We start from the raw sequence: 26,125 nt of genomic DNA, 5'->3' as shown, positions 1-26,125 counted from the left end.
ACCAACATAATGTAGAATAAATAAGGACAGAGAACAGTCATCTTTGAAATCTTCTGAATAGTCTGGACATGACAGTTTTCTTTGAGTAGCTCCCTCTTAGTGTAGTCTTCCTTCTTTCATTATCTTTGTTCTGCCTCACTTGGAGTCCTGACTAGGAAAGGTAGTTAAGGAGAGGATGGATATTTTGAGCCTTGGTCAGTATATGATATAGTTTGTGTGAGTCAGAGTTGAAGGCAAGCTTGTTACCAGGGCAGTCAGAATGGGTTATCGTGATTGGAGAAGAGGGCATATTTATTTGTGGCTTGGTACTTGGATTTTTTTTTTTTTTTTTTTTAATGTAGAGATGGGGTCTCACTATGTTGCCCAGGCCAGTCTTGAATTCCTGGCCTCAAGTGATCCTGCTGAGGTTAAGGTTATGTAAGCATGAGCCACCTCTTCTGGCCTACTTGGAACTCTTATTGGTGGAGGAAGATGGCTTAGCCAGGGACATGAGATTTTTAGATACAAAAGTGAAAGCATCCTCATTTGCAGTGTCAGGAACTGGGACCAGTGAAAACTTGGAACTTTCCCAAGGTGTGGGGCAGGAATGGGACAGCTTTTGCATTAGAAGGGAGTTTCTCAGCCTTGGCACTATTGATATGTGGGCCAGATAATATCTTTGTTGTGGGGGGGCTGTCCTGTGTGTTGAAGGATGCCTAGCAGCATCTCTGGCTTCTGCTTACTAGATGCCAGTAGCACAGACCTTCAGAGATTACTAAATGTCCCCTACAGGGCAGAATTGCCCCGGATGATAACCTCTGTATTCGAGTGTAGTGGGTAATCCAGAGATGTGTAGAGTTAAGAAATATCCTTCGGCCGGGTGTGGTGGCTCAAGCCTGTAATCCCAGCACTTTGGGAGGCCAAGATGGGCGGATCACGAGGTCAGGAGATTGAGACCATCCTGGCTAACACGGTGAAATCCCGTCTCTACTTAAAAAAAAAATACAAAAAACTAGCTGGGCGTGGTGGCGGGCGCCTGTAGTCCCAGCTACATTCTCTCCGGCTGAGGCAGGAGAGCCCATGGCGTGAACCCGGGAGGCGGAACTTGCAGTGAGCTGAGATCGCTACCACTGCACCTGCAGCCTGCTTAAGGGTGAGCGGTGACCTGCCTCCCAAAAAAAAAAAAAAAAAGAAATATCCTTCAAGGATGTCTTTGGCAATTACAAAGCTAAATGTAGTGGTGTGATTTTTACTTATAGAATTTGCCTTTGCTGGCCGGGCTGTGGCTCAAGCCTGTAATCCCAGTGACTTGGGGGGAGGCCGACGGGGGATCACGAGGTCAGAGATCGGTGACCATCCTTGGCTAACACGTGAAACCCTCTGTCTCTATTAAGAAATACAAAACTATTGGCGCAGGTGGCGGGCCGTAGTCCCAGCGCCATCTCGGGAGGCTAGAGGTCGAGATTTTGGTTCTTGAGTATGGAGCTTGCAGTGAGCTGAGATCCGGGTTACTGCATCAGGGGCCTGGGCGAGCGACTCCGTCCTGAAAAAAAAAAAAAAAAAAAAAAAAAGAATTTGCCTTTGCTGTTTAGTCAGGACAAACATTTGAAATTCTCATCCCCTAACCCATCTTGTGAAACCTCCTACTTGTGAGATTTTGCAAGTACTACATGAGAAGAATGAACCAAAGAGCTACAGGGACCACCGCAATATCCAGCTGTAGGGTGTTAATGTGTCTTGTTGTCCTGGGGGGTAGCCTCAGAGGCTGGAGGGTTAGAAATGGTCAGGGAGGACACCTGTAACAGTGTTGAAATATGTAATATTTATTTCAACACTTTGTGCTTTGTCAGCTTTTTTCTTTTCTTTTCTCTTCTCTTCTCTTTTTTTTTTTGAGATGGAGGCTCACTCTGTCGCCCAAACTGGAGTGGTGCGATCTGGGTTCACTGCAACCTCCGCCTCCTGGGTTCAGCCTCCCGAGTAGCTGGGACTACAGGTGCCCGCCACTGCACCTGGCTAATTTTTTGTATTTTTAGTAGAGATGGGGTTTCACCATGTTAGCCAGGATGGTCTCGATCTCCTGACCTCGTGATCCGCTTGCCTCAGCCTCCCAAAGTGCTGGGATTACAGGCGTGAGCCACTGCTCCCGGTGTTGTCAGCCTTTTTCTATTAAAACCATGTCACAGGCCCACAGAGTAGCAGCTCTTTGATTGGGACTGAGAGAAAAGCAACCTATTTGGCCCTGTGGGGAGGGCTTTATTGCTTCAAGCTTATAGGACAATGTCCCTTATCTTACAAATGAAACATAGGAGCTCTTAAAAGATCCATGTATATATAGCTGGGACTGGGCTGGGTGCTTGCCTGAATGTACTTCCTGGTGTGACAGTCATCTGCTACTCTAGGGGTTGGGCACTGGCTGATTTCTTTTCTCATTTGGCGAAAATCCTATTAGTTCAAAGGGAGATACCCTCCTTTGCTTTACTGTTCTTACTAGCTCTGAATGGGAGGACAGAATTTACCTTTAGGGTTTATTGTGAAAAGCATCCTGGGTAGGAAGGTTAAAATGAAATAAACCTAGGTTTATTGTTGAGAGGAGGTGTTCACATTTCCTTTGTATTCCCATACGGTGACATAATTCATTCCCATATTTAAGTAACATCTGAAATCAGGAGTCAAACTGCATATAAAGAAGTCTGGCTGGATTATCCCTAGTTTTAAATTATATTTATATTATATGTAGACTGTTTAGACTTGACTGGTTTTTTTTGTTTTTGTTTTTGTTTTTTTGTTGTTTTTTTTTTGGAGATAGAGTGTTGCTTTGTCACCCAGGCTGGAGTGCAATGGTGTGATCTCAGCTCACTGCATCCTCCACCTCCTGGGTTCAAGCAATTCTCCTGCCTCAGCCTCCTGTGTAGCTGGGCTTACACGTGCCCGCCACCACACCCAGCTAATTTTTTTGTATTTTTATTTTTTTATTTTTTATTTATTTATTTTTTTTGAGACGGAGTCTTTGCTCTGTCGCCCAGGCTGGAGTGCAGTGGCGCGATCTAGGCTCACTACAAGCTCCGCCTCCTGGGTTCACGCTATTCTCCTGCCTCAGCCTCCCGAGTAGCTGGGACTACAGGCGCCCGCTACCACGCCCGGCTAATTTTTTTGTATTTTTAGTAGAGACGGGGTTTCACCGTGTTAGCCAGGATGGTCTTGATCTCCTGACCTTGTGATCCGCCCGTCTCGGCCTCCCAAAGTGCTGGGATTACAGGCTTGAGCCACCGCGCCCGGCATTTTTTTGTATTTTTAATAGAGATGGTGTTTCACCATATTGGCCAGGCTGGTCTCGAACTCTTGACCTCAGGTGATCCACCTGACTTGGCCTCCCAAAGTGCTGGGATTATAGGCATGAGCCACTGCGCCCGGCCAGGCCTGATTATCTTTTTGGAAACTGCACAGTCTTTTACCGTTTGTCTAATAATAGTCGCTAACGTAGTCCTGGTGAGGTGGCTTACGCCTGTAATCCCAGCATTTTGGGAGGCCAAGGTGGGAGAATTGCTTGAGTCCAGGAATTTGAGCATCATGGGCGACATAGCAAGACCCTGTGTCTACAAAAAAATTTAAAAATTAGCCAGGTGTGGTGGTGAGTGCCTATAGTCCTAGCTACTTGGAAAGCTGAGGCAGGAAGATCACTGGAGCCCAGCAGTTCCAGACTGCAATGAGCTATGATCATGCCACTCTACTCCACTCTGGACGACAGTGAGACTGTGTCTCAAGAAGAAAAAAAAAGCTAATGTTTATGAAGTGCTTGCTGGATGACACACACTGTGCTGGTGCTCTAATTTAGATTTTCTCATTTAATCCTCACCAGTCCTGAAAGTGGGTACAAAAATTGTTACAGATGATGAAACTTAGGCCCAGCAAGTGTAAGTAACTTGTCCAAGGTTAAACAGCTAGCTAGTAAATAGAGTTGAGATTTGAACCTAGAGCCCACTACATTGTGCTGACCACATTGCACAGCACAAAGACAATATTATGCGTCTAAGAAGCTTCTTGTAAATGAAGTGGTTGTGGTTCTGATGACAGTTCAGTAGAGACAGGTAGAGAAACCGATCTCAAATACCAGATAACTTCCCATTCGTTTTACTTCTCTGATTTCTGTGAGCCATCCACATATTGTTATTAATGCTTACAAAAACCAGGATATGCTGTGCTTTTCCAGAGCAGCAGATAGGTGGTCACAACTTTTTTCGTGGATTCAAATAGAGAATGCAAAAATGAACTGTGACCCATCACTGAGGAGGATATAGTTCACTGCACATAGGACGGAAGTTGCATGTGTCTTCTACACCAAGGGAGGTGTGCAAAAAACTGGGGAGAGGAGAGGTGAGGAGCAGATGAAATTGGCCCTCTAGGCATAGTATTTCCAGAACTTCTGAAGTGAAGTATTGAATGTCCTCCTTGCTCTGTGGTACAAGCTTTGGAAGGAACCTAACTAGAGACTAAGGAATGAACTTTCCTTTCATTCTTGCACTTCAGAAGGATTATTAATCTCATGATGCTTATTTTTCAGACCCCCTACTGCTGAGGAGTAACTGCTAACTATACTAGGGAAATCCTGGCCGGCCGCAGTGGCTCACGGCTGTAATCCCAGCACTTTGGGAGGCCGCGGTGGGTGGATCACTTGAGGTCAGGAGTTCGAGATCAGCCTGGCCAACATGGTGTAACCCTGTCTCTACTGAAAAGACAAAAAATTATCTGGGCGTGTTGACGGGTGCCTGTAATCCCAGCTGCTGGGAAGGCTGAGGCAGGAGAATTGCTTGAACCTGGGAGGCGGAGGTCGCAGTGAGCCGAGATCACACCCTTGCACCCCAGCATGGGCAACAAGAGGGAGACTGTCTCAAAAAAAAAAAAAAGGGGAAATCCTGGAGGACCCTGTCTTTTTGTTTTTGTTTTTGTTTTAAGACAGGGTTTCACTCTGTCACCCAGGCTGGAGTGCAATGGCATGATCTTGGCTCACTGCTATCTCCCCTTCCCAGGCTCAAGCGATCCTCCTGCCTCAGCCTTCCAAGTAGCTGGGACTGCAGGTGCTCACCACCATGCCTGGCTAACCTGGGGTGTTTTCACTGTAAAGACTCCGTTTTTTCACTGATGCATGGCAGGTTTAGGTGTGCTACTTAATTTAGTGCAAGCTTGTCCAACCCACCCAGGACAACTTTGAATCTGGCCCAACGTCAATTTGTAAACTTTCTTAAAACATAACGTGGAGATTTTTTTGTGATTTTTTTTTTTTTTTTTTTTTTTAAAGCTCATCAGCTATCGTTAGTGTATTTTATGTGTGGCCCAAGACAATTCTTCTTCCAGTGTGGCCCAGGGAAGCCAAAAGATTGGATACCCCTATTTAGACTAAAGATGAGATATCCTATATGGGAGATGAGTAAGTCCTAAAAACTTTCTCCCTTAAATCAACAAAATGCAAATTGCTTTTATTTTGTAGAGATAGGGTCTTGCTATGGTACATAGGCTAGACTTGCACTTTTGGGCTCAAGTAATCTTCCTGCCTCATCCTCCTTGAGCAGCCAAGACTACAGGCGGGAACCACCATGCTCAGCTAACTTTTTTATTTTTTGTGGCGACAGAGCCTTGCTGCGTTTCCCAGGCTGGTCTTGATCTCCTGACCTCAAGCGATCCTCCTGCTTCGGCCTCCTGAAGCACTGGGATTACAGGCATGAGCCACCATGCTTGGCCTATTTTTATTTTTAAAATTTCAGTTAAAATTGATTAAGATACAGACAATTCGCACATACTATGCAGAGTTTATATTTCATGCTCAGAATTATGCTATATTCACATTTATACTGGTGGTGTCTAATTTGTAGTAATGTAGCATGTTTATGAATGTGACTCTTGCAGACTTTGGCCAGTGGGCATATATATATATTCTTTTTTTTTTGAGACAGGGTCATGCTCTGTCACCCAGGCTGGAGTACAGTGGCATGATCATGATCATGGTTCACTGCAGCCTCGACCTCCTGGGCTCAAGTGATCCTTCTGCCTTACCCTCTCCAGTAAGCTAGGACCACAGGTGTGCCCCACCACATCCTGCTACTTTTTTTTTTTCAAGATGAAGTCTCGCTCTTGTTCCCCAGGCTAGAGTGCAGTGGCACGATCTCCACTCACTGCAACCTCCGTCTCCTGGGTCCAAGCAATTCTCTTGTCTCAGCCTCCCGAGCCTCTGGGATTACAGGTGCCCGCCACCACGCCTGGCTAATTTTTGTGTTTTTAGTAGAGACAGGATTTCACCATGTTGGCCATGCTGGTCTCGAACTCCTGACCTTAGGTGATCTGCCAGCTTTGACCTCCCAAAGTGCTGGGATTACAGGTGTGAGCCACCATGCCCGCACACCCTGCTACTTTTAAAATGTTTTGTAGAGACCGGTCTCACCATGTTATCCAGCTTGGTCTCAAACTCGTAGCCTCAAACAGTCCTCCTGCTTTGGCTTCCAAAGTATTGGGATTATAGGTGTGAGCCACTATGCCAGGCCTATCATATATGTATTTAACCAGTGTATTCATTCTGTTGTTTTTGAAATGGAGTTTCACTCTTGTCGCCCAGGCTGGAGTGCAGTGGTGCAATTTCGGCTCACTGCAACCTCTGCCTTGCGGGTTCAAGTGATTCTTCTTCCTTAGCCTCCCGACTAGCTGGGATTACAGGCGCCCGCCACCACCCAGCTAATTTTTGTAGTTTTAGTAGAGACAGGGTTTTACCATGTTGGTCAGGCTGGTATCGAACTCCTGACCTCAGGTGATCCACCCACCTCGGCCTCACAAAGTGCTGGGATTACAGGCATGAGCCACCACACCTGGCCTGAATTCTTCTCTTTTTTAAAATGTAATAACATAATTCAGGAGTTGCTTTTTCTGTATCAAGACAGATTACATTTCTCACATATCAAGTTGGTATGCACTAGGATATCACAAGAATCCAATTGATACGTTAGACTTGAGCAACAATTCCGGCTTCTGTTTACTTTCTTTCCTTTCCTCTATCAAAGTTAAATTCATTCTGATCAAGGGCTTTTCATCATTATTAGTAGTATTCAGAAAGGGTGAAAAACCTTTTTTTTTTTTTTTTTTTTTTTTTTTTTTTGAGACGGAGTCTCGCTCCGCTGCCCAGGCTGGAGTGCAGTGGCCAGATCTCAGCTCACTGCAAGCTCTGCCTCCCGGGTTTATGCCATTCTCCTACCTCAGCCTCCCGAGTAGCATGTGCCACCTCGCCCGGCTAGTTTTTTGTATTTTTTAGTAGAGACGGGGCTTCACCGTGTTAGCCAGGATGGTCTCCATCTCCTGACCTCGGCCTCCCAAAGTGCTGGGATTACAGGCTTGAGCCACTGCTTCCGGCCCAGGTGAAACTTTTTAACCATACCTCAATGAGCCATTGCACTTTACAAATATAAGTATCTTGCTATTTTCTCTGTGACCCTTTCTTTATATTTAAGTCACAAAACTAAAATATTAGGAAATAACCATAATAGACATAACAGAATAATATTTTTTGGGACACCCTCATATTTAATCAATTTTTCACTGCTGACATTTTTCTGACCCATGTTCTTGGGGAGCATAAAGAGTAGAATTATTGCTGGTTGATTTGAGGTTTGCCATTATGATCACCTTTCTGAAATGTATTCTCCTTTTCAAATCCCTTTACTAATGTAACTACTATCTTGAGATGTCTAGGGCTATGGATAGGATAATCAGAAATTATGTTTAGCTCAAGTTTAATAATGAAACAAAGAGTGTTTATCAAGTATGCTTTTCTCTCAAAAAGATGGCTTTGAGAACCTTTTGTGGGCCTGGGAGGGAGACTTTACCTTGAGGATAAAAACAAAAGGATGGAGAATGTTAAGTGTCACAGTAGAGGGCTAATATCTAATATAGAAGGGTAACCTGGGCTGAGTGGAGCTTACACAGAGGGAAAACTCCAGGCTTGTATCTTGGTTTTTCTCGCTAACTCGTTTTGTTTTTTAATCACCAAAGCTGGCTTTAAAAGACTATTTTCTTAGGGTCATTGCTCAGCCTTGGGGCATATTTTCTCCTTCTCTTTTCTTAGCTTGTACTTTCCCTCACGCAGTACTTAGGTAGGAGAAGGGTAAGTAGGTGGAGGGGAGGGGTCATTCCCCCTGGAAGATTCCAGGTGACATAACCTTGTTTAACCGCCAGTATTTTTTTCCCCCTCTCTCTCCCCTCCTGCAGAAATGGAGGCAAACGACCATTTTAACTTTACTGGCCTTCCCCCTGCACCTGCTGCCTCAGGACTGAAACCCTCTCCTTCCTCAGGGGAGGGCCTCTACACTAACGGGTCTCCCATGAACTTCCCCCAGCAAGGGAAAAGTGAGTGTGAGGGCTGCTTGGCCTGGGGAGGGAATGGGCATCAACCCTTAAGGGCGGATTCATGGGGGATTATTTTGCTTCACTTTGGTCTAGCTGCTGGAGAGAAATCAACTTCTATGAACAAGTTCTAGGGTTTTTTGCAAACATTTTTTTAATTGACTTAAGGTTGGAAGAGGTTAGGAAAACCCAACGGCTTTTTCATCTTAGCCTGTTCTTCTGTCAGCCCTGTTCCCCTGGCTGCTGACAGAGCGGTGAGGTGGCTACTGCTGCTGCTAACCAGGTTGGACTCATGAGAGAGATAAAGGACTAGCCTTCTAAGAAGCTGTTTTTAGAGGTTAGGGAGCTACACTGGGCCAGTACTGAGAGTTGAATGAAGTGCAAGTTGCAGTGTATTGCCTTTTAGTTTGTACATCAGAGAAAGGCAGATGCTATAAGTACTTATTCCACCTTCTGTCCTTGGATGGAAGGTAGGAACAAGGGAAAGTTTAGTGCTTACCTAGTTCCCCAGAGAGAAGTTCATAATTCCATATGGAGGTGTTGCTGCCAGGATTGGGTCTTTTCCTGGATTTGGCTTACCAGTTGCTCTGTACCATGACTCGCCAGGTACCTCTATAATCTTGCTTGGGTTTCAGGTCCTTTATACTTGGAAGCAGAGAGAAGCCCACATGCTTCCTTCCTTCCTTGCAGCAGAAAAATACTGCTGCTTCTCCCTCCTATCCTCTCCAAAAGGGTTGCAGATGGTAGAAGCTCCTTTATTTCACTGGGTTCCACCCTACCTCTCAAGCTTCCTTAATATCTTGGTTCTTTTTGATTGATTGTCCTCCATTCCAGAGGTTGCCATTGATGTTGATAGCTGAACTCTACAGCACTGCACGCAAAGGTCTCCCCCGCCCCAGCTGGCATATTACCTTTTAGTGCCTATAGGGAAGGGCCAAGCCCAGCCTTCTGAGCTGGGTTCTTGTCGCTGTGGTGACTACAAATTCTATTCTTAGCCCAGCACAAAGTGCTGGATCTGCATGTGCCAGTGAGGTGGAGGTTGTCCCTTTTGGTGCCACTGTGGGGCCAAATAGGCACTGGGGAAAGGGGGCCCCTGGAGAATTCAGTCATGCCCCTCCAAGGGAAGAAATCCCCTAGGGAATGAGAGTAGGGCAGAACGCAAGTCACTGTAGGGAGTCTGCAAACAGTTTCATTTAATTAAAAACAAAAAAAAGGCCAGGCATGGTGGCTCATGCCTGTAAGCCCAGCACTTTGGGAGGCCGAGGCAGGTGGATCACGAGGGCAAGAGATCGAGACCACCCTGGCCAACACAGTGAAACTCCGTCTCTACTAAAAATACAAAAATTAGCCGGGCCTGGTGGTGGGCGCCTGTAGTCCCAGCTACTCGGGAGGCTGAGGCAGGAGAATTGACTTGAACCCGGGAGGCGGAGGTTGCAGTGAGTCGAGATTGCGCCATTGCACTCCAGCCTGGCGACTGAGTGAGACTCCATCTCAAAACAAACAAACAAAAAATAAACCACAAAAAAAAGCCAGTAGTAAGCAGCAGCATCCAGCTCTGCTGGTGGCTCCCATGGCAGGCCTGGAGCGCTCTCCAGCCCCCTACTCAGCAGCCTCAGCAGCAGTTGCTAAGCCTACATCCAGGAGCCTCTGGGCTTGGTGTTCTCCAGAGACCCAAAAACTGGATATAGCAGGGGAGGAATCCCCTTTTCCTTTACCATGTCTTTTTCTAGTCAGTGCTATTCCTTTGGGTTTGTTTTGGTAGAGTTGCTTGCCTACATATCTGTAGCTGACCTTTTCTTTCCTTCTCTGCCAGGTTTGAATGGGGATGTGAATGTTAATGGCTTATCTACTGTATCTCACACTACTACTTCAGGGATTTTGAACTCTGCTCCCCACTCCTCCAGCACCTCACACCTCCATCACCCCAGCGTGGCCTACGACTGTCTCTGGAACTACTCACAGTACCCATCTGCCAATTCTGGCAGCAACCTCAAGGACCCACCCCTTCTCTCCCAGTTCTCGGGGGGACAATACCCACTCAACGGCATCCTTGGGGGCAGCCGGCAACCTTCATCCCCAAGTCACAACACTAACCTTCGGGCTGGGAGCCAAGAGTTCTGGGCCAACGGTACCCAGAGTCCCATGGGGCTTAACTTTGATTCACAAGAACTGTATGATTCCTTTCCTGACCAGAATTTTGAGGTGATGCCCAATGGACCCCCTAGTTTTTTCACCTCCCCACAGACTTCTCCTATGTTGGGATCTAGCATTCAAACCTTTGCACCCTCCCAGGAGGTAGGCAGTGATATCCACCCTGATGAGGCAGCAGAAAAGGAGATGACTTCAGTTGTGGCAGAGAATGGCACTGGCTTGGTAGGCAGCCTGGAGCTGGAAGAAGAGCAGCCAGGTATAACTGGGTTGGTGAACTGGGTGGGGAAAGGGAAAATGGAGCTGGGGGGGATAGTGGCTTTTTGAGGTGAGGAAAACTTGTCTTTCCAGCTCTCTGCAGTGGAGGCTGATTTGCATGTTGGTGATTAGCAATTAGCAGAGCCAAGTGGCTGGTGTTTTTGTGGCAGCAGCACCAGCTCGGGAGTGGGAGTGCAAATTATTTCAAGCTCATGCAGAGCTTCTGGCCTGGAGAGGGCAGGTGGGCGAGCCCGAAACAGCCCCAACAGACACCCTGCATCAAGAAAGGCTTCTTTCAAAATATATGAAGTGGTTAGGGTCTAGCAGTGAGCATTGAGGCTGTTTTAACTAACTGTGGCAGGAGCAGACTGGCTGCTAAAGTCGTCTGAGCCCAATGTAGTGATTGGCATACGAAGGAGGGAAGGAAGCAGGCAGAGCATATCATTATTTGTCTACTCAGTTTCCTTTTTTTTGTTGTTTAGCATTAGTACATGTGACAGCCCCTCTCATCTTTTCCCTCAAAATAGATAGAAGCTTAGCTTCCAGTTGATTCCTGATACAAGGGTAATCACCACTCTGTATAATTACAGGATGTTTTCTCTGTTTCCCACTGGATGGGGGAGATATCTGAGAACATGATAAAGATCTTATCTCAGACTCCACTCTCTTTTCCTCTCTTTGCCTGCTGTAGGATTGATTTTACCAGTACCTCTCTGCTCAGAGTATCTTGATGTGATCGGTTCCCAGCAAAGAACTGGCCGCAATAAATGTTGAATGAATGAACATCCTTCTAGCAAAGACTGACTGCCTAATATAGCTAAATGAACCAATATAAGGCACTGATTTTGACTTTTGGTCTCTCCTGGGATTTCCTAGAACTGAAGATGTGTGGCTACAATGGCTCTGTCCCTTCTGTGGAATCGTTACACCAAGAGGTCTCAGTCCTGGTCCCTGACCCCACAGTGAGTTGTTTAGATGATCCTTCACATCTTCCTGATCAACTGGAAGACACTCCAATCCTCAGTGAAGACTCTTTGGAGCCCTTCAACTCTCTGGCACCAGGTAGGTTTGGAGGCTGGCCCCGTTTAATTTATCCATGCACAGTAGCCAACCTTTACCTGAAAGAGACAGTAAAATGGGAAAAGTATTAGGGAATCCAGGGCATTGGGGCTTCCAGGTAGGCCTAAGGCAGACCACAGTTACATGCCACTGGCCTTGTTGCACTAACTGAACTCTGAGCTGAATTGGTTTATGTCCCAGGTTATTTCCCAGTATTACTTTTGGCCAAGAGCTCTGGGCTGTAATAATTCACTGGATAGGGACTTATTACCACACAGTTGATCTTTCTGGGTTCTAACAAACTAGGAAGGAAACATTTGTCAGTGAGCAGTTACCTTTTACCCCACCGAAGTACAAGAAAGACATATTTTATGATAAATCCTAGAATTTTGCATAGGTCTCTGGGTAGATAATACCACCAATGCCTTTCCTTCCATTTTCATCTTGTAGAGATGAGGTCTTGCTATGTTGCCCAGGCTGGTCTTGAGCTCCAGGCCTCAGGCAAGTCTCCTGCCTTGGCCTCCCCTCAAACTTTTATGATCCCTACAATCTCATGACTACTCTTTCAGGGAGAAGGCTTTAGTTGTTACCTAATTTAATATTAGGAAGAATCTTCACACTGTGGGAACTAGAATTGGATATTTTCTGACCAGTGTTTCTTAAGTCTTGCTTTCTGATTTTTTTTCTCATTATCCTGCTCTGATTTTTCTACCCTTGTGAACAGAGCCAGTGAGTGGAGGACTATATGGTATTGATGACACAGAACTAATGGGTGCAGAGGACAAGCTGCCTCTTGAGGACAGCCCTGTGATTTCTGCCCTTGATTGCCCTTCCCTCAATAATGCTACTGCCTTCAGTCTCCTGGCAGATGATAGTCAAACATCAGCCTCTATCTTTGCCAGTCCCACCTCTCCACCTGTCCTAGGGGAGTCTGTCCTGCAAGGTAAGTGAGGGTAGGTAGGACAAAGAAAGATGAGAGAATAAGTTTCACAGTTAGGGCCTTAAGAGTGGGAAATCTGACCTGGCGCAGTGGCTCACACTTCTAATCCCAGCACTTTGGGAGGCCGAGGCGGGCAGATCACCTGAGATCAGGAGTTCGAGACCACCTGGCCAACATGGTGAAACCTCGCCTGTACTAAAAATACAAAATTAGCCAGGTGTGGTGGCACGCCGCCTGTAATCCCAGCTACTTGGGAGGCTGAAGCAGGAGAATCGTTTGGCCCTGGGAGGTGGAGGTTGTAGTGAACTGAGATTGTGTCATTGCACTCCAGCCTAGGCAACAGAGCGAGACTCCATCTCAAAAAAAAAAAAAAAAAAAAAAGTGGGAAAGCACTTGCTGGGAGCTGAGGGGCTATGGGATAGTGTATGGTGGGACTAAAAGAGGCACAGACTGCTATACTCTGACCTGTGCCCTCTGCTTTGAAGAGCTTGTGAGACTTGGAATTTGTAGAGAGAAGGAGGCCAGAGCCTTTACTGGCACCAGGTAAAAGGTATTTCTTCACACAGTGACATCTGTAGCATCTTTACCCTTTAATCTTCGTGATTGGTTGGGAGAAAAAGCTGCTACTTTTTCCAACCCTAGGGAAGACCCCTTGAAGTAACCCTGTTTAGCTTGGTCCAGGTTTGACTGAGTAGATTCTCTTGTTTTATGTGATGCCTTTTTTTTTTTAAAGCCTATCCTGTCCCTTTGGATTCTAGATAACAGCTTTGACCTGAATAATGGTAGTGACACTGAACAGGAGGAAATGGAAACTCAGTCTTCAGACTTCCCACCATCCCTGACCCAGCCAGCCCCTGATCAGTCATCCACTATTCAGCTACATCCAGCAACCTCACCAGCAGTCTCGCCAACAACCTCCCCAGCAGTCTCCCTAGTGGTTTCTCCAGCAGCCTCCCCAGAAATCTCTCCAGAAGTTTGTCCCGCAGCTTCTACAGTTGTCTCTCCAGCAGTCTTCTCAGTGGTCTCTCCAGCTTCCTCAGCAGTCCTCCCAGCAGTTTCCTCAGAAGTCCCCTTGACGGCTTCAGTGACATCCCCAAAAGCCTCTCCTGTAACTTCCCCAACAGCTGCCTTTCCAACAGCCTCCCCAGCAAATAAGGATGCCAGCAGCTTCCTAGAAACCACTGCTGACCTGGAAGAGATCACTGGAGAGGAACTCACTACTTCTAGTAGTGGTGAGTATCCAGATTCTATTCTATCCCTGTCTGGTTCCAAGAAACTTTTCTGTCCCATGTTGCAGTTAGCCTTTCCCTGCTGGTCTATTGTTTAAATATTTTGCTTGAACTCTTAACTTGGGTATCCCTTCCTCCCAAGGTGATGTCATGAGGAGACGTATTGCTACCCCAGAAGAAGTTCGTCTTCCCCTCCAACATGGGTAAATGCTCTAGTTTGCTACATTTATTGACCTTGACAAGTTTAATGCACAACTCTAGAAAGAAGGGAATGCCTGTTTTCCTCTGAGATGGGGGAGGAATGAGCCATACAAGAGTAGATTACAGGACAGTTATCTGCAGTGATAATGTTTCTTGGCATGAGATTCCTAGGTTTTCCGTCTTCTCTCAAGGTCTGTCTTCCATCACCTATTCTTTCTTCATCTTGTAGTGACTCAGTTTTGCCCAAGGAGCTCCAGCTATTATCTTTTTCAAACCCTAGGGCTTACATCCAAACTACCTGGCTTGTCCTATTTCTGTAGAGAAGGGATAGTAATGAATGAGGAACGACTTAGTACTAATGAATTGAGGTGGTTTTGTTGTTTTAATGCTCTTAGGAGAGGTGAGGGCAGGAACAGTACATGACCAAAATGAACAAACTAGCTGACACCAGGGCCTTGTGGAAATAACTGCCTTCCTGGATCTTCCCCACCCCTCCCCTTCAAGGCTACTTGTGGTCACCAAGTCTGAGTACTGCTTAAAATTTTGAGAGAAAGATTAGAGTTAGTCTTAGAATAATATTGCTCAGAACACAGAGTTCCTAACTAAACCCTGGCATATTGAGTCTTTTCATGGAGTCAGCAGCAAATTTACTTTTCTGCTTGCCTCCCTGTCCTTTGTCTTCTGCTTTTATTCCCCTTAGGTCTTTATCCTCTTTACTGGAAATCCAGTAACTGCCCTGAATGGCTCAGGGAGGGGTTTCTGACTGCTTATCTCACTGATTTTGTAAAGGGGGGTGGAGATTTCTGAGCTTGTGCAGTTTGGTGTATTGCTTTTCTCCTAAGGACCTTGGTGTATTTGCTGGAGCTTAAGTCAGCCTTCTATCCAAGCTTATCTCTGTTGGTGCTTTTGCATCTGCATGCAGTTCTAGAGATACAAATGTGGGGAGGGCCATCTGCTCAAAGGGCTTGGCTCTTAGGTGGCATGGGAGTGGGTAGGGGTGTGACCTGGCGGCAGGGCCCATGTGCTTCTCTGGCAGGTGGCGGAGAGAGGTGCGCATCAAGAAGGGCAGCCACCGATGGCAGGGGGAGACCTGGTATTATGGCCCCTGTGGGAAGAGGATGAAGCAATTTCCAGAAGTGATCAAGGTAATGTAGCTTTTTTTTAAAGGACTCCTTTCTTGGGCTCAGCGGACTCCTTTCCACTGCCTAAGACTCCGTTCTTGGGCTCAGTGGCAACAGGCTGCCATTGTCTGCTCTGGGTCTGTTCTGCTTGTGCCTTTGCTGACCAAATGCATGGTAGGATTCCAGCTTTATTAATGTTACTTTACTTCCTCCTCTTAGTACCTGAGCCGCAATGTGGTACACAGTGTCCGCCGTGAGCACTTCAGCTTCAGTCCCCGTATGCCTGTTGGAGATTTCTTTGAAGAAAGAGACACGCCAGAGGTGCAGACCTAAGGGTTAAATATGCTTTTGTCCCTGAGGATGAGTTGGTGGACAAGCTGCAGCTTCCTCTTGTGGGGTTTGAAGGTTCTGGGGCATTGAATGGTTCCGAGGGTCTAGTGGCCTTCACCGATTCCTTCCTACTGTAACAGTCTCCCTTGCTACCTTAGGGCTTGCAATGGGTGCAGCTCTCAGCAGAGGAGATCCCATCAAGGATTCAGGCAATTACTGGCAAACGAGGTCGACCTCGAAACACTGAGAAGACTAAGACTAAGGAAGTCCCCAAGGTGAAACGGGGCCGAGGTCGGCCACCTAAGGTCAAAATCACTGAGCTGTTGGACAAGACAGACAACCGCCTCCTAAAGAAACTGGAGGCCCAAGGTACAGTGGTGTTTCTTACTTTGGAATTCGGCTTCCTCCGTGAGGTATCTAAAATGTTGATGAATTGCTAATACCTGGATTTCCCAGGAGCGTGACTAACATTATCTGGGAAGAACGAATCTGAATCAGCTTCTCTTTGGAATCCAGCATCATAGTCCCAGCGCTTGGGAATGCTTCTTTTCCAGCCATACTCTTTCTTGAGTTGCTGCTACCAGTGAAACCTTGGGCTGTCCCCAGATGTGTTTAGCCCAGAGGAGAGGACTTTCTTGCCCTTTTTTTCCATCTTTTAGCTCCTTATCTTATACTGGTTCAGTTGTACCCTCCTACCTTACTCATTTTTACGATCATGGAAGTTCAGAATTCACATCTGAATTTAAAAGATAATTGGGAGCCAGGCATGGTGGTGTGTGCCTAATAATCCCAGTTACCCAGGAGGCTGAGGCAGGCAGGAGAGGATCTCTTGAGCCCAGGAGTTTGGAGGCTGCAGTAAACTGCAGTTGTGTTATTGCACTCCAACCTGGGCAATACAGCAAGACCCTGTTTCTAAAAAAAAATAATAGGCCGGGCACAGTGTTTCACGCCTGTAATCCCACCTCTTTGGGAGGCCAAGGCAGGCAGATCATGAGGTCAAGAGATTGAGACTATCCCAGCAAACATGGAGAAACCCCATCTCTACTAAAAAAAAAAAAAAATTAGCTGGCGTGGTGGTGCATGCCTGTAGTCTCAGCTACTCCGGAGGCTGAGGCAGGAGAATAACTTGAACCCGGGAGGCAGAGGTTGCGGTGAGCTGAGATCGCACCATTGCACTCCAGCCTGGGCAACAAGAGTGAAACTCCATCTCAAAAGAATAATAATAATAATAAGAAGAAGAAGAAGAAGAAGAAGCACTGTTTTAGTGGATGGACGGGTGAGAAATACCTAAATTTTTCAGTAAATAGTGCGTTTACCCTGGTGTAGTGTGAAGAATGTGAAAAAACTTAGTCTTTTGATTCTCACTCAGACATGTAGCTCTGTCATGTTTCAACCAAATGACCTAGAACAAGTCTCTTTTTTTTTTTTTTCATTTTGAGACGGAGTCTCACTCTGTCACCCAGGCTGGAGTGCAGTGGCGCGATCTCGGCTCACTGCAAGCCCCGCCTCCTGAGTTCACGCCATTCTCCTGCCTCAGCCTCCCGAGTAGCTGGGACTACAGGCGCCCGCCACCACGCCTGGCTAATTTTTTGTATTTTTAGTAGAGACAGGGTTTCACCATGTTAGCCAGGATGGTCTCGGTTTCCTGACCTTGTGATCCACCTGCCTTGGCCTCTCAAAATGTTGGGATTGCAGGCGTAATCCACGACACCTGACCTTTTTTTCTTTTCTTTTCTTTTTTTTTTTTTTTGAGATGGATTTTTGCTCTTGTTGCCCAGGCTGGAGTGCAATGGTGTGATCTTGGCTTACCGCAACCTCCCAGGGTTAAGCGATTCCCTAGTTAAAACCTCCCAGGTTTAAGCGAATCTGCTGCCTCAGCCTCCAGAGTAGCTGGGATTATAGGCGTGTGCCAACACACCTGGCTAATTTTGTATTTTTAGTAGAGATGGGGTTTCTCCATGTTGGTCAGGCTGGTCTCGAACTCCTGACCTCAGGTGATCCACCTGCCTCAGCCTCCCAAAGTGCTGGGATTAGAGGCGTGAGCCACTGCACCCGGTCAAGTCTCATATTTTATTCAAAGCCTTAGGTAGTTCATCTGCCCGTAATTGTCTTAAAGGGTTGTCATGTAGACATATGGTGGCGTTTCTATACCAGAAACAAATTAATAAATATTGTTATGTCAGGGCCGGGCACGATGGCTCACTGCTGTAATCCCAACTCTTTGGGAGGCTGAGACCAGCGGATCATGAGGTCAGGCGATCAAGACCGTCCTGGCTAAAACGGTGAAACCCCTCCTGTACTAAAAATACAAAAAATTAGCAGGGCGTGGTGGCCACACACCTGTAGTCCCAGCTACTCAGGAGGCTGAGGCAGGAGAATGGCTTGAACCTGGGAGGCGGAGGTTGCAGTGAACCGAGATTGTGCCATTGCACTCCAGCCTGGGCGACAGAACAAGACTCCGTGTCTGTATATACATACATACACACACACACACACATACACATATATACACATACATATATATATAGAGAGAGAGAGTCATGTCAGAAACATCAATTATGAAATACTCTATTGCTTGCAGAATTATACTTCCACAAGTCTTCCGGAAGGAAGAAATTCAGAACTTTTAGTGAAGCAAGACATGGAGCTGAGCATGATCAATAGCTATGTCAATGTTGATCTGATTCTTTTGAGGTGTCCGCTGTGTGGGCTTTTTTCCGGCACATCCTTGGTTAATCAGTGCTTCTAACTACTACCCTCTTTCCCTGACAGTTTGGCTTGCAATATCCTTTCTCTGCTCTCTGCTCTAAAATCAGTCTGTGGGTTGCTGCTCTTGTCAGGTATCCTGGGATAGAGATTGGCTACAAGGCTACTCTGCCATTGTGGCCTCTTTTCTATCAGCAGGACACCTTGTAAAGCAGTCTGATTGGAGCCAGGGGCTGGTGCTTCTGGGCAGATGTCATTTGAGTTCTTTGTGCCACACCCGTAGCAGGTGCCTCTCCTACATTTTTCCCCCCAATGTTTTATTATGTATACTTAAAAAAAACAACAACAAAAAAACTAGATTATTCAGGGAACTGCTTGGGAGGCCAGCTTTGAGACAGGCATGTGTTGCCCTGGATGCTAGAGAACTGCCTTCCTGCCTCACTTGTTTCATTTTTCTTTCTGCTCTCAAGAAACATCGAATGAGGAAGATAAAGCAAAGATTGGTAAAAGCAAGAAGAAGATGAGGCAGAAGGTACAACGGGGAGAGTGTCAGACTACTATCCAAGGGCAGGTGAGGGACATCAGAGAGATGACACAGTAGGTTAATTTTTCCTACAGTCTACTTCATGTTTTATTTTCATCTCCCACATCCACCACTCCCTGTGTAGCAGTATATCTTCATTACCCTGAAATTTCTTGCGCTTGATTTAGAGAATTGGGCTTGTTCAAAAATAACGTGGGCATCTCTAGGGTGAGAGAATTAATCCATTGCCAACCCCTCATTCCATCTCTCACCTCTCCTCCCCAGCACCCTTGTCTGTTTTTGAATCCTAGCCCAAGCAGAGATGCTTTCAGAGTTTGAGGAGAAATGACTTCCCTTATGGTTTACAGGCCAGAAATAAGCGGAAACAAGAGACCAAGAGCTTAAAGCAGAAGGAAGCTAAGAAGAAATCCAAGGTAGGTACATGTACAAACTTGCCAAGTATAATTTTGAAGCCACTAAACTGATTTTGCAAGACACATACATCAGTCTTGTTTTATAGTGAGATTTCTGGGCCGTGAGGTTGGGAGGACTGGGAACAGGGAAGGATAGTAACTGGTATCTTTATGGCACTCCTGGTTCCTCTTTTCCTTGGGTAGGCTGAGAAAGAAAAGGGAAAGACAAAGCAGGAAAAACTGAAGGAAAAAGTCAAGAGGGAAAAGAAGGAGAAGGTAAAAATGAAGGAAAAGGAGGAGGTGGCCAAAGCCAAGCCAGCCTGTAAAGCAGATAAGACCCTGGCCACACAGAGGCGCTTGGAGGAACGGCAGAGGCAACAGATGATCCTGGAGGAAATGAAGAAACCAACAGAGGATATGTGTCTGACTGACCACCAGGTAGTGAGGAGAGAGTAACAGTTCCTGGGTCAGTTGGGAAGACTTTCCTTTAAAAAAAAAAACAGGGACTTCTGCAATGGGAGAAATATTTCCATTAAAGATTAAAGGAAGGCCGGGTGCCATGGCTCACACCTGTAATCCCAGCACTTTGGGAGGGCTGAGGCGGGCAGATTGCTCGAGCCCCGTAGTTCAAGACCAGCCTGGGCAACATGGCGAGACCTCATCTCTACAAAAAATATGAAAATTAGCTGGGTGTGGTGGCATGTACCTGTAGTCCCAGCTATTTGGGAGACTGAGGTGGGAGAATTGCTTGGGTTTAGGAGGTCAAGGCTGCAGTGAGCAGAGATCATGCCACTGCACTCTGGCTTGGGTGACAAGAGTGAGACCCTATCTCAAAAAAAAAAAAATTACATAAAGATTAAAGGAAGAACCCCAGTGTTAACTTTTATTTTAAAAAATAAAACAGTGTTAACTCTTTTATTTTAAAAAATAAAACAGTGTTAACTCTTTTATTTTAAAAAATAAAACAGTGTTAACTCTTTTATTTTAAAAAATTAAACAGTGTTAACTTTTTTATTTTAAAAAATAAAACAGTGTTAACTGTTTTATTTTAACAGAACACTTTTATCTCTCTAGCCCCTGCCTGACTTCTCACGAGTCCCTGGTCTGACATTGCCCAGTGGGGCCTTCTCAGACTGCTTGACCATTGTGGAGTTCCTGCATAGCTTTGGCAAGGTGCTGGGCTTTGATCCTGCCAAAGATGTGCCTAGCCTGGGCGTCCTGCAGGAGGGACTCCTGTGTCAAGGCGACAGCTTGGGTGAGGTGCAAGACCTGCTGGTGAGGCTGCTGAAGGCTGCACTCCATGATCCTGGCTTGCCCTCCTACTGTCAGGTGAGTGCAAGTCCCTCCCAAAGTAACCAGGACAAGTAAAGGAGATATAACTACTTAGTGTTTCTCTTTTCCTTATATTTTTCCATTTCTTTTTCTTCCTGATTCCTCTCTCCTTATTTTATTTTTCTTTATTTTACTCCTTTTCTTTTGTGGTCTTTTGTATTCTATCTTAACCCCCATAGTTCTCTTCTGGTGTATTTTCCTGTTGCACATTCACCCAACTTGGTTGTTCATCTTTCCCTACTCACTCCCATTATGCTCTCCTCCACACAGTCCCTAAAGATCTTGGGGGAGAAGGTGTCTGAGATCCCACTGACAAGAGACAATGTGTCGGAGATCCTGCGCTGCTTCCTTATGGCATACGGAGTAGAGCCAGCCCTCTGTGACCGCCTGCGCACCCAGCCTTTTCAGGCCCAGTCACCCCAGCAGAAGGCTGCTGTCCTGGCCTTCCTTGTGCATGAGCTCAATGGCTCCACCCTCATCATCAAGTGAGAGGCTGGGAGTGGGGATGGTCATTGTATGCCTTGCATCAGAATGGGATGGAGGACTTCTAGCTTTCCAGAAGTCCTCAGAAATGTGTGTTCACTGCCATGTTCTGAAGATATGGAGTGACTTGGGACTGAATTGCAGTGCCCTCCCTGGGAGAGCCTAAGCCTTCCTCTGCCATTCATCTGATCTAGTTTCTAGGCTGGAACTCCTTTTTCAGCTGCAGCCCCTTTATCCTTGAGCCTCCTTTCCCTTTTTTTGTGCTGCCACTTCATCCTATTCCCTATTCCCCTGCAGTGAGATTGACAAGACTCTGGAGAGTATGTCCAGCTACAGGAAAAACAAGTGGATTGTTGAAGGTCGGCTCCGGAGGTAGGGACCAGACAGAGGGTAGAGCCCCAGAGAGGAGAGAAGTGGGGTGGGTGAAGCATAGCCAGGGTTTTGGCGTGAAATGTGATGCTTTAGCCCCTTCCCTGGATTTGGGACCTTACCAGGGCCCAGGATGGTTTGGAGTCCAGGTATTTCTTCTGTGGCACTATCATGTTCCTCACCAGTTTCCCTTAATTTTTTTTTTTTTTTTTTGAGATGGAGTCTTGCTCTGTTGCCCAGGCTGGAATGCAATAGTACAGTCTCGGCTCACTGCAACCTCTGCCTCCCATGTTCAAGCGATTCTCCTGCCTCAGCCTCCCAAGTAGCTGGGATTACAGGTGCCCACCACCACACCTGGCTGATTTTTGTATTTTTAGTAGAGACAGGGTTTCACCATGTTGGCCAGGCTGGTCTCGAACTCCTGACCTCAGGTGATCCGCCTGCCTTGGCCTCCCAAAGTGCTGGAATTATAGGTGTGAGCCACTGCGCTCGGCCATCCCTTCATCTTTCTCCATCTGTTTCAAGACTGAAAACTGTTCTGGCCAAGCGAACTGGGCGGTCTGAGGTAGAGATGGAAGGGCCAGAGGAATGCCTGGGACGGAGGCGCAGTTCTCGGATCATGGAGGAGACCAGTGGCATGGAAGAAGAGGAAGAAGAGGAGTCTACAGCAGCTGTCCATGGCCGCAGGGGTCGAAGAGATGGAGAGGTACTGGCCCAAGATCAAGGAAAGTGGGAGTTAGAAAATAGATTCCTCTTTCTTGAATCTGATAACCTCCTTTTTCTTAATGCTCACATGTTTCTCCCCAGGTTGATGCCACAGCATCTAGCATCCCAGAGCTAGAGCGCCAGATAGAAAAACTCAGTAAGGTATTGTGCTTCTAACCTCCCAAGAGTTGGAGATATGGGCTGGGCAAGAATTGATCACCGTATTTTTTTTTTTTAATTTGAGACGGAGTCTCACTCTGTCGCCCAGGCTGGAGTGCAGTGGCCGGATCTCAGCTCACTGCAAGCTCCGCCTCCCGGGTTTACCGTTCTCCTGCCTCAGCCTCCCGAGTAGCTGGGACTACAGGCGCCCGTCACCTCGCCCTGCTAGATTTTTGTATTTTTTAGTAGAGACGGGGTTTCACTGTGTTAGTCAGGATGGTCTTGATCTCCTGACCTCATGATCCGCCCGTCTCGGCCTCCCAAAGTGCTGGGATTACAGGCTTGAGCCACCGCGCCCGGCCGATCACCGTATTTTTTAAATTTAATTTTAATTTTTATTCTTTTGAGATGGGGTTTCTATTACCCAGGCCGGAGTGCAGTGGTACGATCATGGCTCACTGCAGCCTCAACCTCCTGGGCTTAGGTGATCCTCCCAAGTAGCTGGGACTATAGGCGGGAGCCACCATGCCTGGCTAATTTTTGTGTTTTTATAGAGACAGAGTTTCCACATGTTACCCAGGCTGGTAACATGGAACTCCTGGGCTCTAGCAATCCACCTGCCTTGGCCTCCCAAAGTGCTGGGATCACAGGTGTGAGCCACCGCTCTTGACCTTAATCACCTTCTGAGTTAGGCCCAGATGGCATCACTTTTATAGAGGGGCTGAGAGCCATTGTCTTTCTCCGATATACTGGATGAATTCACCACTGTCACTCTAGAAATGCGTTTATTCATCTTCATTTTCATTGTCTACCCAGCGTCAGCTTTTCTTTCGCAAAAAGCTGCTTCACTCATCCCAGATGCTTCGGGCGGTCTCCCTGGGTCAAGACCGCTACAGACGTCGCTACTGGGTATTGCCATATTTGGCTGGTATCTTTGTAGAAGGAACAGAGGGGAACTTAGGTAGGTGTGTCTGTGGGAGTGTGGATTCTGAGTCCTATCAAACAAGAATTAAATAATTCCTTTTCCTTAGTAGTCTTGGGCTTCTTTCATTTTCTGATAATATGGTGTAATGGTTAAGAGCACAGATTTTAGAGTAAAGCTGCCTACCCACCTGCTCTGCCATTTCCAGTTGTATATTTCTGTTTCATTTGTGAAGTTGAGATAATAATAGTATTTGTACTTCATGAGGCTACTGAGAGGATTAAAATGAGTTAAGTCTCTTAGAATAATACTTAACCTATAGTTGGTTTGCAATAAATGTTAGCTTATGATTGTGCTGCTGCTGCTGATTACTTGGGAGAATAGTGTTTCTTCCCCAGATACTGTGTTCATTGGTATGTAAGCTCTTCCCAGTGGAATCTCGAAAAAGGGGGGCTAAGTCCAAGAGAAAAAGAAAGCATAGGTCCTAAGTTTATACACCCTTTTACTTTTCCCTTGTATGTCAGCATATGTCTTAAGCTCTTTACTTCTCTTTACAGTTCCCAAGGATGTGATAAAGAAGGAAACTGACTCCTTAAAAGTGGCAGCCCATACGTCACTCAACCCTGCCCTCTTCTCTATGAAGATGGAGTTAGCTGGCTCCAACACCACTGCCAGTTCTCCTGCCCGGGCCCGAGGCCGACCTCGAAAAACTAAGCCTGGGTCTATGCAACCTAGGCACCTTAAGTCCCCTGTCAGGGGTCAGGATTCAGAACAGCCCCAGGCCCAGCTTCAGCCTGAGGCTCAGCTTCATGCTCCTGCCCAGCCCCAACCTCAGCTTCAGCTTCAGTTTCAGTCCCATCCTCAGTCCCATAAGGGGTTCCTGGAGCAAGAAGGCTCCCCTTTGTCACTGGGTCAGAGCCAGCATGACCTCAGCCAGTCAGCCTTCCTGTCTTGGCTGAGCCAGACTCAGAGCCATAGCTCCCTGTTGAGCAGCTCAGTCCTCACGCCTGATAGCAGTCCTGGAAAACTAGACCCAGCTCCATCACAGCCCCCGGAGGAGCCAGAGCCTGATGAGGCAGAATCCAGCCCTGATCCTCAAGCACTCTGGTTTAACATCTCAGCCCAGATGCCCTGCAATGCTGCCCCTACACCACCCCCTGCAGTTTCTGAGGACCAACCCACTCCCTCCCCTCAGCAGCTTGCCTCCTCCAAGCCAGTAAGTAGCCAGAATTAGTAGTATGCACTTGATTTCATCTTGCCACAGGCACCATTGCCTGGGTATGGAGCTGCTGCCTGAAGTTGAGGCAACCTATAAACATGAAAACATCCTTATGTCTCATTTTATTCACAGATGAATAGACCCAGTGCTGCCAACCCTTGTTCTCCAGTGCAGTTCTCTTCCACGCCCTTGGCTGGGTTGGCCCCTAAGAGGCGAGCAGGAGACCCTGGAGAAATGCCACAGAGTCCCACAGGGCTGGGACAGCCCAAACGGAGAGGGAGACCTCCCAGTAAGTTCTTCAAACAAATGGAACAGCGTTACCTAACCCAGCTGACAGCCCAGCCTGTCCCACCTGGTGAGTGATCTTGGAGTGAGAGTGGAGTGGGGGTATCCAGTGTGGGCAGTGCTTCACAGCTGGCACCCCACATATATTTCATCCGCTCACAGAGATGTGCTCAGGCTGGTGGTGGATACGAGATCCTGAAACGTTGGATGCCATGCTCAAGGCCCTACATCCCCGAGGTATCCGGGAGAAGGCACTTCACAAACACCTTAACAAGCACAGGGACTTCTTGCAGGAAGTCTGCCTACGGCCCTCAGCTGGTAAATACACTCCTACACCCAGCTTGAGCTGAAGAGCCCAGGGTAAGCACTGAGCTGCTGCTGTGGACAACAGCCTGATGGGCCTCTCCCTCTGCCACCTCTCTTCTCAGACCCCATCTTTGAGCCCAGGCAACTACCTGTCTTTCAAGAAGGCATGATGAGCTGGTCCCCCAAAGAGAAGACGTATGAGACAGACCTAGCAGTGCTTCAATGGGTCGAGGATCTGGAGCAGCGGGTTATCATGTCTGATCTGCAGATTCGGGTATGGTGGGATTGGCACTGTGTAGGAAGTTGTTTAGGGAAAAGCATTAGTCCCTTATGCCCTGTTAGAAAAAACCCTGGGTCCCTACTTCACAGGTGACCTACCTTAAGTGGGTCATGTTTTTTTTTGTTGTTGTTTGTTTTGGTTTTTTCCTATGCCAAATTTTCCTCCTTTTACAGTGAGTTTTATTCCTCTCTCTTAACTCAAGGGCTGGACATGTCCTAGCCCGGACTCTACCCGTGAAGACTTGGCCTACTGTGAGCACCTCTCCAGCTCCCAGGAGGATATCACCTGGCGAGGTCGAGGCAGGGAAGGACTGGCACCTCAGCGTAAAACTACCAACCCTTTGGACCTGGCTGTGATGCGGCTGGCTGCCCTGGAACAGAATGTAGAACGGCGGTACCTGCGGGAGCCCCTCTGGCCAACTCATGAGGTTGTGCTGGAGAAGGCCCTGCTTAGCACACCTAATGGTGCCCCTGAGGGTACCACTACAGAGATGTGAGTGACTCCCACCCTCCATTCTTGGTCTTGGAGAGAAAGGGATAAGTTCCCTCTTTAGTGGATCCTGCTCCTCATCCAAAGATCACCACTTTCTCCCTCCAGATCATACGAGATCACCCCTCGCATTCGTGTCTGGCGCCAGACCCTCGAGCGGTGCCGGAGCGCAGCCCAGGTGTGCTTGTGCCTGGGCCAGCTGGAGAGGTCCATTGCCTGGGAGAAGTCTGTCAACAAAGTGGTAAGAGGCTGAGAGAGCCTGGAAAGGCTGAGGGGCCAGCCAGCAGGGGCGG

At 47.2% G+C, this 26,125-nt stretch overlaps 2 protein-coding genes across 22 annotated transcripts in view; one reads left to right on the top strand and one right to left on the bottom strand.

Moving 5' to 3' along the window:
* The window catches only part of BAZ2A (bromodomain adjacent to zinc finger domain 2A), a 42,290-nt gene that overhangs the window by 12,264 nt on the left and 3,901 nt on the right, over nucleotides 1–26,125 (top strand). For 13 of the 20 annotated variants that reach the window (XM_031650557.1, XM_009180973.4, XM_009180981.4 and 10 more), the window contains 24 exons: nucleotides 8,221–8,358; nucleotides 10,169–10,762; nucleotides 11,638–11,823; nucleotides 12,545–12,763; nucleotides 13,519–13,992; nucleotides 14,132–14,192; nucleotides 15,227–15,335; nucleotides 15,531–15,632; nucleotides 15,800–16,010; nucleotides 18,818–18,918; nucleotides 19,239–19,304; nucleotides 19,488–19,721; nucleotides 20,358–20,612; nucleotides 20,886–21,100; nucleotides 21,396–21,470; nucleotides 21,993–22,173; nucleotides 22,275–22,334; nucleotides 23,148–23,292; nucleotides 23,811–24,469; nucleotides 24,605–24,827; nucleotides 24,920–25,075; nucleotides 25,186–25,337; nucleotides 25,546–25,835; nucleotides 25,920–26,073. In XM_031650557.1, the coding sequence (XP_031506417.1) occupies nucleotides 8,221–8,358; nucleotides 10,169–10,762; nucleotides 11,638–11,823; nucleotides 12,545–12,763; nucleotides 13,519–13,992; nucleotides 14,132–14,192; nucleotides 15,227–15,335; nucleotides 15,531–15,632; nucleotides 15,800–16,010; nucleotides 18,818–18,918; nucleotides 19,239–19,304; nucleotides 19,488–19,721; nucleotides 20,358–20,612; nucleotides 20,886–21,100; nucleotides 21,396–21,470; nucleotides 21,993–22,173; nucleotides 22,275–22,334; nucleotides 23,148–23,292; nucleotides 23,811–24,469; nucleotides 24,605–24,827; nucleotides 24,920–25,075; nucleotides 25,186–25,337; nucleotides 25,546–25,835; nucleotides 25,920–26,073 (5,060 nt within the window). The remainder of the gene's footprint in view (nucleotides 1–8,220; nucleotides 8,359–10,168; nucleotides 10,763–11,637; nucleotides 11,824–12,544; nucleotides 12,764–13,518; nucleotides 13,993–14,131; nucleotides 14,193–15,226; nucleotides 15,336–15,530; nucleotides 15,633–15,799; nucleotides 16,011–18,817; nucleotides 18,919–19,238; nucleotides 19,305–19,487; nucleotides 19,722–20,357; nucleotides 20,613–20,885; nucleotides 21,101–21,395; nucleotides 21,471–21,992; nucleotides 22,174–22,274; nucleotides 22,335–23,147; nucleotides 23,293–23,810; nucleotides 24,470–24,604; nucleotides 24,828–24,919; nucleotides 25,076–25,185; nucleotides 25,338–25,545; nucleotides 25,836–25,919; nucleotides 26,074–26,125) is intronic. The other 7 variants (XM_031650567.1, XM_031650566.1, XM_003906611.4 and 4 more) reach the window with 5 other exon arrangements.
* RBMS2 (RNA binding motif single stranded interacting protein 2) overlaps nucleotides 11,206–26,125 on the bottom strand; it is a 96,518-nt gene continuing 81,598 nt past the window's right edge. For both annotated transcript variants that reach the window (XM_021922520.2, XM_009180990.4), the window contains one exon: nucleotides 11,206–11,879. In XM_021922520.2, the coding sequence (XP_021778212.1) occupies nucleotides 11,847–11,879 (33 nt within the window). In that variant the 3' untranslated portion in view covers nucleotides 11,206–11,846. The remainder of the gene's footprint in view (nucleotides 11,880–26,125) is intronic.

This window comes from Papio anubis, chromosome 9 (genome assembly GCF_008728515.1).
Source record: "Papio anubis isolate 15944 chromosome 9, Panubis1.0, whole genome shotgun sequence".
NCBI lineage: Eukaryota > Metazoa > Chordata > Mammalia > Primates > Cercopithecidae > Papio > Papio anubis.
Note: the sequence above shows the minus strand (reverse complement) of the source record. Positions and strands in the feature narration are given on the sequence as shown.